Here is a 12,797-nt window from a genome sequence, read left to right on the forward strand (position 1 = left end):
CATGAGGGTCCGTATGGAGACTCGTCGTGGTACGTAAAGGAACCTTGCCAGGTCCTGAATCCGCGCTCCTCTTTCTGGCGTCAACTGGAGGGACATCTCCAGAGAGTCGACTACGAATCCTAGATAATGGATAGAAGTTGAAGGGCTCACGTTCGACTTCTGCCAGTTGATAATCCAGCCTAAGCGGAGCAGAAAGGAAATTGCGACACGAAGATGATGGGAAAGTAAAGGGACTGAAGAGGCTAGAAGGAGCCAATCGTCCAGGTAAGGGACAATGGTCAGTCCCTGGAGTCTCAGAGCTGCTACCACCGATACTACCACCTTGGTGAAGATAAGGGGGGCAGATGAGATTCCGAAGGGGAGGGCGGCAAATTGATAGTGCCTGCACACTCCTGAAATCTGGACCGCGATCCAGAGAAATTTCCGTGAGGAGGGATGGATCGGGATGTGGAGGTAAGCATCCTTGAGGTCCAGAGTAGCCATCACGTCCCAAGGACTGAGGAGGTGGCTGACTGACCTTATGGTTTCCATACGGAACCTGGTTCTCCTTACGAAACGATTGAGGAATCTCAAATCTATGATCATCCGGAGATCTCCTGTCTTTTTGGGTACCAGGAATACTGGAGAATAAATCCCTAGACCCCTCTCCCCTGCCGGTACCTCCTCCAGGGCTCCCTTGGAAATGTAGTCCTGGATATAGGACTCTAGGATCCTTTGTCTGGCCGGCAAAAAACTGCGCGTGGCGATGAATTTTTCTGGGGGGAGAGAAACGAGGTCTATGGAATAGCCCGTAGCTACTATGCTTTGGACCCAGGGATCTGAGACTTCCTGGGCCCATACGTGTTTGAAAAAGGAAAGACGCCCCCCTACAGGGAGGTGAGGGAGGGGTACGGGAAAATCTAGAGGCGTAACAACAGGGGTAGCAGGGTTTATCCAAGAGCCTCTGAGAGGCCCATAGTCAGGAGGGCTTTGCCTCCCTGGTGGGTTTACGGGAGCGTCTAGAGAACTTTCTAGACGGTCCCCCCCAGTCTCTACGTCCAGCCTGCTGTCCTGGTCGGCCCCCTCAAGCTTGTCTACCCCTGCCCCGAAAGGGCTGTTGGTGGAGACTTTTTCCCTTTTTATCCGAGAGACCCTCCATAATTGAGTCTAATTCTGAACCGAATAAGCGGTTTGGTTCGAAAGGAAGCCCACAGAGGTTATATTTGGAAGCATTGTCGGCATTCCAGGGCTTTAGCCACAGAGGTCTCCTAGCAGCCATTGTTTTGGCTGCCAATTTCAGCTATTGCTGGGACATGTCACACAGGAAATCCATGGCCAGATTGACGGATTTGAAAGCGGCCAGGATGTCGTCTCAGGAGACACTCTGGTCGACATCCGTTTGGATTTGGTTCAGCCTGGCTCTAAGGAAAGAAGAGACCTGTGTGGCCGCAATGGAGGTTGAGGCCGAAGCTGCGGCCGCCGAGTAACCCCTTCTTAGGGTGCACTCTGCCCTCCTATCTAGAGGGTCCTGCAGACTAGACCCATCGTCTGCAGGAACCAGAGTGCGCCTGGACAGTTTGGCTATCGCCATGTCCACCTTAGGTATGGAACCCCATGATTCCACTAAGGGTTTAGCCATCGGAAACATTAACTTAAATTTCCAGGTGAGGACTGAGCCTTTTTCTGGCTTTTTCCATTCTGTGCGCATCACAGAAAGAAGGGTCTCATCTGCCTTAAAGACCCGCTGAGTCCGGCAGGCGGGATCGGAAGACTCCCCTATGTCGACATCATGGTCCCCCGACCTGATGGACTTTAGTAGCTTCTGTGTCTTTTCAGGTGGAAAGAAACATGAAGTTGATTCCTCCTCATCCGAGGAAGATGACCCCACAGAAAGGGGCATAGGTCTGTCAGTGGGGGCGACAACTTCCATTGGAGTCTGAGAGGGAACCGGTAACCTTTCATTTAGAAGGCGTACGACACCCTTGATGGATTCGTCCACGTACGTCTTAGCCCACTGGTACATATCCTGCATAGACGGTTCTGTAGCGGTGCCAGAACGGCAGCTGTCGCACCTGGAATAGGGGCAACTCTCGTCAAGAGGCGTGTTGCAATCATAACAGGCCAGGTGTTTCCTCTTGGCCGCAGACTTCCGTTGCTGGTCTGACTCTCTAGGAGAAGCCATAGCTGAAACGAAAGAAGAAAATTAAAACATCCCTGAATTAAAAAACAAAGGGAGGGGGGGCGTGGCCAGCCATGCAGGAGTGAGGACGTGTGTGCTGCGAGCTCCTCCACAGCACCGGAGTTAATCCACCGCCAGCAACCTTTTAAAGATGGGCAAAGTCCCTAAGAAAGGCAAGACCCGCTCTCTAGCCCCTCTGGCATCCTCACAGGGAGACATTCCCAGGCTCTTTGCCAGGCAACCTGCGACGACGGGACCCGGTATGAATGAGCGCGCCAAGCGCTTCCAAGATGGCGCCGCCGGCCCTGAGGAAACTCCGCTCACAGAGACAGCCGAGCGGGAAGCTGAAAATCTGAATCAGCGGTCGCACCCACCGGATCGACGGAGAGCCCGATCTGCGTCGGTGCCGACCCTAAGCAGCAGCCCTGACCGAGCCCAGACGCCGCATGCCCAGGAAGGAGAGGACCCTGGAGCGCACGCTGAGCCGACATCCTCAGCCCAGGGGGGAGACCTGGCAGCTGCCATGATGTCTCCCTGCGACCCGGCGATACAGGTTAGTGAGGAGGAGTTCCCCCCGCTACAGAAGACTCCTCAGCTGACCCCTCACCCTGTTGTCTGGGGCCCTAGAACCCCCACCTCGCCCGCAGCTTCACTGAGCCCAGGGGTGGGATCTCCCGCTAGATCCCCCTGGTCAGATGCCCCAGCCAGCTTTATGGGGCACCCCCAGCCACAGAGGGATAACTCTCACCGGGGGCAACCTGAAGGGGTTAATGAGAAGGCCTCAAATTTACCACAGGCTGCGGCCTCCTCCCAGTACGTGCTGCGGGAGCTTTCTTCTATTCACTCTCCTGAGCCGTCCCCAGCAAACTCCCCACACTGGTCCACGGGCTCATCATGGGACGGATCCCACCCACGCCATGATGGCGGCGCCTCCTCAGGCACACAGGCCCTGGCTAACCCTGCAGCATCAATCTCAGAAGGCTCTTTACCTTTGCCCCAGGGTTCTATGTCGCGCGCTCCTCCACCTGACGAGGACTCTCGGCCTCCTACCATGGCGGACTTGCGCAATCTGATGTGCTCACTTCCCACCAAGGCAGATCTTTCTAGTTTTGCAGCTAATATTTTACAAGAATGTAAAAAGGAATTCACACAAGTACGCTCTGAGATGGCCTTGATTGATACAAAGGTGGACACTGTTCAGCAGGAACATGATTCCTTGTCTGCAGATGTGCAGGTATTGAAAGACAAACTACAATCCCACGATGCACAGATACACGCCTTGCAATACCATCTGGATGATGTCGAAAACAGGAGCCGTCGCAATAATATTCGGATTAGAGGCTTGCCTGAGGCAATAACGCAGGCGGCTCTTTTATCTACCATTGTAAAAATCTTCAATGATCTTCTGGGACGTCCGCCAAGCTCCAGCATCGAGATTGACCGAGCTCATAGGGCATTGAGGCCTCCCAATCCTGACCCCTCAAAACCAAGGGACGTCATCTGCAGAGTCCACTTTTACGCCATCAAAGATCAGATCCTACTCAAGGCCCGACAGATGTCGTCTCTGTCTTACGACGGTGTCCCCTTCATCTTGCTGCAGGACTTATCCCGCCACACCCTGGCCCAGCGTGCTGCCTTACGCCCAGTGTTACACCTCCTCAAAGAGCGCAGCATCCCCTACCGTTGGGGCTTTCCTTTTGCCCTGCTTGCAGGCCCTAAAGAGCAAGTTGTCACTTTGCGGGACCCTACAGATCTTCCCCACTTTCTACAGCAGCTGGACTTGCCACCGGTTGAATTGGGACCCTGGCCTTCCCTCCTCCAGCCTACCTCTGAGGCGAGAGGGCGACAACGTCCATTGCATGCTGAAAAACCTCCCAATTCTTTGGCTCAGGCCTCAAGAGGACGGCGCCAGAAAGGATCGGAATACTCTGGTCGCAGATCCTCACCTCGCCTTACCACCTGAGGGACTCCCTGTTGTACCTGCCTGGGTCTACTAAAGCTCTAATATGCCGAATGTTTTTTTTTTATTGGCTTTTAGCTGTTTGCCCATTCTCTTTATCTGTTTTTGTGCTTTAAACTTGCTGGTGCTTTTAAGTTCCCATCTGCATTCACTGGTGTTGTGGGGGGTCAGCTCCTGTCCGGCTGACACTTTTTCCCCCAAATAAGCAGAGTCTTTCCCTTGGGGTCCCTCCCCCCCAGGCGACAGCCTCTTTGGACCTTCGGGTCACATAAAACCACTCTATTCTCCCCTTTCTCAGGGTTACTCACCTGTTTGACTACTTCTATCTGTTGTTCTTCTATTTTTGTTTTTTTCTTGTTGTTGATTGTCTCCCCGTGCCTCCCTTGTGTTTTTCTCCTTCCCCCCACCTCCCACAGCAATGGGGTCTCTGAAGATTGCATCATTCAACGCGAAAGGCCTCAACACTCCCGAAAAAAGGGCCCAGGTACTTCATCACTTCCATCGTCAAAAGGTACATATTGTCTGTTTCCAGGAAACGCATTTTAAGGAGGGTAGCGCCCCGAACATACGACATCGACACTACACCACCTGGCACTTTGCAAACAATGCGGTGAATAAGACCAAAGGAGTTGCCATAGCGATCCATAAGTCTTTACCCCACCAAGTGCTGGGGTGTACTGCCGACCCAGATGCAAGATATTTGGCCCTCACATTACTTATTGGAGGCCAGGAATTAACCTTCCTTAATGTATATGCCCCTAATCAAAATCAAGCCTCCTTCATTGTAAACCTCATTGATAACGTCATACCGATACTTAGGGGGACAACTATCTTATGTGGTGACCTTAACTTGACACTTGACCCGACACTTGACAATTCGACTGGACGTGCCTCTCTTACATATCCCACCATTAAAAAGGTAAAACGGGCACTGCTCCAACTACAATTGCGAGATGCCTGGAGGATCCAGCACCCAGTTGACAAGGATTACACCTTTTATTCTGCCCCCCATGGCTCATATAGTCGTATTGATCATATCCTTATCCAGCAGTCGGCCCTATCCTGGCTTGACTCCACACAAATAGGAAATATCCTCTGGTCGGACCACGCTCCCATATACTGCTCCTTGAATTTGCCCTTTCTCTCTAGGCAGGAATGGACATGGCGATTAAATGAGAGTCTCCTTCTTGACGCGGGGTGCGCTGCTGACCTTGCTAGCAGTATAACAAATTTCTTATCAGATCATAAGGAAGATTCTACCTCAATTCCGATCCGATGGGAGGCCTTGAAGTGTGTTCTTCGAGGTGTACTCATTAAGCATGGCGCCCGTCTCAAGAAGGAGAAAGCTCATTCACTTAAACTTGCTCTGCAAAGAGTCACCTCCCTGGAACTTGCCCACAAACGAGCACTTACCCTGCAAACCCTACATGATCTCCAAAATGCACGTATGGAAGCTAAACGTCTCCTAGATGTATCCTACAAACGTATGGTACAAGTTTGCAGGAGTAAATTCTACGAATACGGGAATAAAAGTGGTCGTATGCTGGCAAGAGCTCTAAAGGGAAGACTAGCAGCCTCCCATATTCCCGCTATCAAAAATGCCCAAGATCGTATGATCCACACATCCGCTGATATTGCGACTACTTTCCACTCTTTTTACTCGAAGCTCTACAACCTGCCCCAGCCTTCCCCTCAAATGGTGGGCAAACACCCCGACCGACCTCTCTTGCTCCCCAAACTTTCTGCGCTTGATTCTGCCACTATGGAGGCCCCATTCACAGACACCGAACTCCATACGGTACTTAAGTCACTCCCGGGTGGCAAGAGCCCAGGCCCTGACGGGTTCACGGCTAGGTTTTACAAGGCCTTTTCCTCTAATCTATCCCCTATTATGCTCCAGGTTTTCAATGGAGTGTCTCCTGGGGTCCCCTTCCCGGCGCAGACCACGGAGGCGCATATTACGGTCATTCCGAAACCAGGAAAGGACCCGCACCTATGTGCCAGTTATCGTCCTATCTCCCTTTTAAACGTGGATCTCAAGATATTCGCCAAATTAATGGCGAACAGATTGAATGCTTATTTGCCTTCCCTGGTTTCTGCTGATCAGGTTGGGTTTGTGCCGGGGAGGGAGGCCCGGGACAACACTCTCAAAACCCTAGACATTATCCATTATGCTAAATCCAAAAAGACCCCCCTTATGGTGCTTTCCCTAGACGCAGAAAAGGCCTTTGATCGGATATCTTGGAATGCCATCCATGAGACCCTTTCACATATAGGTCTAGGCCCAACATTCCTGTCAAAAATCCTGACATTATACCAACATCCCACCGCTAGAGTCAAAGTAAATGGTACCCTTTCCCCCCCCTTCCCAATTCATAATGGGACACGGCAGGGATGCCCATTATCCCCCTTATTATACGTTCTGGTTATGGAACACCTGCTGGCTTCTATTCGTGCCAATCCAGATATAACAGGAATAAAGATCGGATCACGAGAATATAAATGTGCGGCATTTGCTGACGATCTCCTGCTCTACATAACCAATCCTCGTATCTCCTTACCGTCCTTACTTCGGGAGGTAGCTCAATTTGGTACCTGGTCCAATTTCAAGATTAATATGTCCAAGTCAGAGGCCCTAGACGTCACTTTACCGAGCGAACTGACCCCTGCTCTTAAGGCTTCTTTTCCCTTTGCCTGGCCATCTAAAGGCATAACGTATCTGGGGATTAAAATAACAGCAGACCTCTCACATCTTCATAAATTGAACTTTGCGCCCCTCCTAGTACAGTTTCAAAAAGATTTAGATGGATGGCGTAAACGAGAATTTTCCTGGTTTGGAAGGATTAGTATTATAAAGATGACCCTTTTACCAAAACTATTGTACCTTTTACAAACTATTCCCCTTCACATACCGTCCACTTTCTGGTCCCAGCTCCGTAGGTGCTTCACACAATTCGTATGGGCCCCTGGTCGACCGCGGATAAAATGGGAAATAATGACCCGCACCAAGGAAACGGGAGGAGTAGGTCTTCCAGATTGTAGACTATACTATCACTCTGCAGCATATGCCCGACTGTTGGACTTGACATGTACCGATTCCCCCAAGGCGTGGGTGCAAATTACAAAAGATACTTCTACGTGTGCGGTATCAATCCTCCCATGGCTAGTGGGCTCTCCACGCCAAACATTGTCACATTTGTCCTTCACTGCTCACCATACCCTTGCAACTTTAGCATCCATTGGTCGCCCATCCTCACTGATTGACCCTAAAGGCCCTCTGGTGCCAGTCACGGATCATCCTAGATTCCCCCCAGGACACTCTTCTAAACATTTTCTACAAAGCTCAAGATTCCGACCGATCAGGTTTTGCCAAGTTCTCTCTGGCCCCACACTAAAACCCCTATCCCAAATTTTAGAGGCTCCACTAACCCGCAACTCCTTTGAACACATGCAGCTTCAACACTTCTACGCCTCTCTAAGTAGAACTCATACTCTGAACAGAAAACTCACTGAGTTTGAGCGGATGTGTATCTCCTCCTCAGTGACTTCACACCCCATATCCTCAGTATACAAACTTCTGATACACCAGCGATCCTCATGCCTTCCCCCATATTGTCAAGCCTGGGAGCGAGAACTGGGGAATCATTATACTCCAGCCCAGTGGAACAGATGCTTCCTTCTAACACACAAATCAACGGTTTCGGCCAAAGCTCAGGAAACGAGCTACAAAATTATATCCAGATGGTACCGAGTACCAGCACTACTCCATAAATGGTTCCCGACGGTGTCGGATCGTTGTTGGAGATGTCTGAATGAGGAAGGCACGATGATCCATATATGGTGGAACTGTAGCGGCTTAAGGCCCTTTTGGAACTTCGTTCATAGAATGATTAAAGAGATCACGGGTGTCCCTATCCAAAACTCTCCAGAAGCCCTTCTGTTATTCGACAGTGTCCTGAACGTTCCGGCATATAAAAAATCCCTTCTAAAATATATGGTTCAGGCAGCAAAGGCAGTGATTCCCAGACATTGGAAATCTTCTTCTCCCCCCTCGCCTGAGGAGTGGTTTGACGAAATTGCCTTGTATCAGAGGTTGGAAGATCTCATTTGTATTACGCCCTCAGACACCACACGCTATGTACAGACTTGGGGCCCCTGGGAAGTCTTTCGTTCCTCAGACACATTTCGTGATGCGCAAGTTTAACCGCTTTAGCAGAAATTATACCCTTTCCCCTCCTTTCCTCCCCCCTAATCCCTTGTCTAATGTCTTGTCTGTCTAAATGTTACTGAAATCTTACATGTCCATTTAGATATGTCTCACTCATATTCTTCCATGAGCTAAGCTATGTGATAACGGGTGTATACCCAACACAATTCTGTGGACATTATGTTTAAATTGATAACATTTTTTGAATGTGCATTTGTCTCTATTTTGGTTGTACCGGAAAAATCTCAATAAAATTTAAATTTGAAAAAAAAACAAAGGGAGTAAAAGACATTGATTAGCGGCACGAACCAGAGGAGAAAAGTCAAGCACTTTGAAAAATAGAGGCTGAATGGAATTCAGATATTAGACAACTCTCACTGAACACAGGAGACTCTGGAGCTAGCTTGTTAAAGCAGCGCAGCCAGAGACAGACTGAAGCTGTCAGGGAGCTTAAGAAGGGGACAGCTCCACCCAGGGGAGGGGCCCAGCCACTAGCACTCCCCCAGGAGTCAGAGTAACAGCTGTACGTCTTTAAACATTAGTGTGGTAAAGGAATACATCTTAACTGCCTTTACAACGCCCATCCCTCCTGAAAAACAACCCCCCGGCTGGCAGGAATTAGTTTGCTTTAAGTAGAAATAAAAAACGACATCAGCCGAAAGACCGGAAGTGACGCCGCAGCAGGCAGCGCGTCACTTCCGGTCATGGCGGCGCCCATGCCATGCCGAAGTCTGAGCGAGCCGAGGCATCCAGGAGGGGAAAACTCAGTAAGTAGAGGACACATCGCCCCCAAAAATTGCTAAGTTCAGCAGCTGAATGGGGGAATGAAAGAATAAGCGCAGGTTAGAAAGAGAGCTAGATGTAATGGACAAAAAAAGGAGACCAATCTGGAACATTAGAATAATGGTCTCCAAACTCCCAGAGAGGGAGAGCTTCGCCAGTCCACCTGTCTAAAGGACAGAAAAAAACACGCTGGGCTGGGGGGCGAACCCCTCCCTTTAAGGGAGCTGGAGTTCTTCTATTGGTTATTCTTTGGGCTCATTAAAAATTCCGCCGGTCCTACCAGTCCACGGGGGGCAGTTAACCCCATCTGTGCTGCTGGTGGGATGTAAGGGAATCAGCAATTTAAAAAAAAACAAAAACATTTCCCTCCCCTCCCCTCCCCACACTAGACACATCGCAGCCCATTCCCAACCCCCCAATCCAAATAATCCACCACATATTGCAGCAGATCTCTCACCTATGACCATCCCTCCCCCACACCCCCCCACCCCCACTCGGCCCCTCCTCGCTAAATTAAACAAGGAAAGAGAAAAGTATAGATCGCCATTTACCAACTGATATTCCCATCAAGGCCTTAAACAGTTAGATCTTATATCATTTCGTTCAAGCCAGTCTGCGGCCTTATCCAGCGTATCAAAAAAAAAAGTTGTATCCTTAAAAATAATCCGGAGTTTAGCTGGGAAAACAAGTGAATACTTGATATCTCTTTCTCTTAACCTCTTTTTAACAGTAATAAACGAGCGTCTCTTTTCTTGGACATCTTTTGAGAAGTCTGGGAAAAAGGCCAGTCTATTTCCATCATATAAAACGGGGGGACATTCCCTCGCCCTTCTTAGTACCGTATCTCTGTCCCTTGAAACCAACATTTTAGCGAGGAGTGTCCGTGGTTGTCTCCCAGGAATTGATTTTTCACCTGGGACCCGATGGGATCTTTCTACTAAAAACAGGGGTGAAAAATATTCCCTCCCTTGCCCCAGTACTTATAATGTGCCCCTGTAGTGCCCCAATGAGTATAATGTCCCCCGATATAGCCCTAGTACTTATATTCCCCTGTAGTGCCCCCAGTTATTATAATGTCCACATGCAGTGTCTGCAGTAGTTATAATGTCTCCATGTAGTGGCCCCAGTAGTTATAATGTCTCCATGTAGTGGCCCCAGTAGTTATAATGTCCCCATGTAATGGCCCCAGTAGTTATAATGACGCCTGTATTGCCCCAGTACTTATGTCCTCCTGTAGTGCCCCCAGTTATTATAATGTTCACATGCAGTGTCTGTAGTAGTTATAATGTCCCCATGTAGTGGCCCCAGTAGTTATAATGTCCCCATGTAATGGCCCCAGTAGTTATAATGTCTCCATGTAGTGGCCCCAGTAGTTATAATGTCCCCATGTAATGGCCCCAGTAGTTATAATGCCCCCTGTATTGCCCCAGTACTTATGTCCTCCTGTAGTGCTCCCAGCAGTTATAGTGTCCCCCTGTAGTATCTTCTGTAGTTGTACTGCCCCCCATATTGCCGTGGAAGTGACAGAAAAAAAATACTCTACCGAGTCCCATTCCATGCTTGAGTATGTGAAGCAGGCCACAGGCCTCTTCTGGCTTGCAGCCTGAGTTGCCTGCATCCCAGCACATGTGATCGCTATGAAGTCTTTCCTGGTGTGATGACATCATTGTGACCCCCTATGATCCGGCCAAGACAATTGTGATGATGTAATCACTTTGCGACTGCCTGCGCTGCCTCATAGGTTTCCATCCTCGTGGTCTGTGACCTATGAGTGTAAATGGCAAGGCCAGCAATCATTGGTTCCCACGCCACATCACACTATTCAACTGTATCATCATTCTGAGGACTGTGATACAGTTGTATCTGCAGTAGCCACTGGCCAAAACATCCGGGGTCCAAGCCCCGGATGTTTTGGCCTATTGATGCCCTTGGAGCATGTGGCCCATTCCGGCACCAGCCCATCTTGCATTTGCCAGAATTGTCAGATGGCTAGTCCATCCCTGCTACAGTAGATTAGATAGGGTATATTGAATGGTACCATAAAAAAAATATACAACTTGTCTCGCATACAGCTATGTGAATGGAGAAATAAAAAAGTTATGGCTCTTCGAAAGGTGAAAATTGGCCTGGTCCTGAAGGGGTTAAGCATTTACACTCTGATTTTACTGTATTGTGTATTTGACTTGCCTTTCCTTTTCGTGGTTGCATAAGAAGGTCCCATACTCTGAGCTGTAGGCATGGGTTGCAAGTGTCCATAAAAATTTCTCGTTAAATTCCATTGCCATGGGAAACTGATGTGTGAGCTGCCAGCAACAGTCCAAGAATAGGAGAAAGTTGGGGGATTCTTGTTGAAGACGGCCCTGTGCCCACCCGGATCGAGCACAACGTAGCTGAAATGGATGACCAGCCTATGAAAATAGGAATAAAACAAACTGAGCAATAACCAAATAATATAAAAATGATAAATTCCATGGGCACTACCTGTCTGTAGAATGTAGAAACAAGTATGTGGGTGCTACCTGTAGCCATTCACGCTCAATTAGGTCTTGGAAGCCAACCATTGTACGGCAATCAGGAGACAAAATAAGTTGTGCCAGGGATGTCACCAACAACGTATTGTTTGCCCCTTCTTCCCCATGTATAAGTACACAAGTACCTTCCCTGCACATAAAAAGGGATTTTTGAGTAAAATATACATATTATACACTTTCATTTGTTTTTGACCCCCTACTTATTAACGTGTTTGTTTTGTCACATACTTCAATAAAGTCTGGCATATTTTCATTAAGACTGCCATACCCAGTTTAAATTAAGGCTGTGTTCACACGGCTAAAATATGTGGTATCTAATACACTGTAAAAAATGCCCCAACAGCTTCCCATTAATATAAATGGGAAAAACGCGACTTGAACATGTCTTTTTATGCTGCTGTAAGCTTGAGAAGTGTTGTTACTTCTTTCAACTGTATTTTAGCTGCATTTCCCATTAAAAAAAAATGGGGAAGGGAAGGGCTAAAATAGATGGTTGTATTTGGCTCGTTTTTGGTAGTTTCCGCTGCCAGTAGCTCACTGTTCATGGAGGCAGGTCGGCATACTGATCTCATACTGTTTTTGCTCCCACGTATTTTGGTCATGTAAACTTAGCCAAAACGGTCTCTGTTCTCTCAGCACCAAAATTGCTATAATTGATTTATACTTTAATTCACACTGCCCGATCCCCTGAAGACGCCAGGTAGCTGGCGAAACATGTCGAGGGGCAGTGCATGAGGTGATTTTAAACATTAGGTGTACCCATTAAGTGCAATACATAGAAAAGAATAACTACCGTCCGGGAAAAATCTGGAGCTAGCGCGCAGCTACCAGATCAGGAAGCAACAAATGTAACACAGCAATAAAATAGGGGAACACCTGATATAACTTAAAAATAACTTAAAAATTATGGTCAGATAGGAATAATAAAATAAAAGAAGCAATAAAAGTTAAGTTTTAGGCTTAGTCAGAAAAAAACACATGGTAAGATAAGGCAATCAGTAGTCTATGACTAAATGTAAATAAGCATATACTTTAATTCTCGGCACACCTTAGATGCCCGTGATAAGAACATAGTCCTACCACTTTACAAATCATTAGTCAGACCACACATGGAGTACTGTGTACAGTTCTGGGTTCTTGTGAACAAGGCAGAGCTGG

The 12,797-nt window shown here is 48.3% G+C and overlaps 1 protein-coding gene across 2 annotated transcripts in view; it reads right to left on the bottom strand.

Moving 5' to 3' along the window:
* Window positions 1-12,797, bottom strand: part of LOC120995395 (myotubularin-related protein 9-like) — a 66,835-nt gene that overhangs the window by 12,811 nt on the left and 41,227 nt on the right. For both annotated transcript variants that reach the window (XM_040424567.1, XM_040424566.1), the window contains exons 7-8: window positions 11,628-11,769; window positions 11,296-11,516 (exon numbers count right to left, since the gene is read on the bottom strand). In XM_040424567.1, coding sequence (XP_040280501.1) covers window positions 11,296-11,516; window positions 11,628-11,769 — 363 coding nt within the window. The remainder of the gene's footprint in view (window positions 1-11,295; window positions 11,517-11,627; window positions 11,770-12,797) is intronic.

This window comes from Bufo bufo, chromosome 3 (assembly GCF_905171765.1).
Source record: "Bufo bufo chromosome 3, aBufBuf1.1, whole genome shotgun sequence".
Lineage (NCBI taxonomy): Eukaryota > Metazoa > Chordata > Amphibia > Anura > Bufonidae > Bufo > Bufo bufo.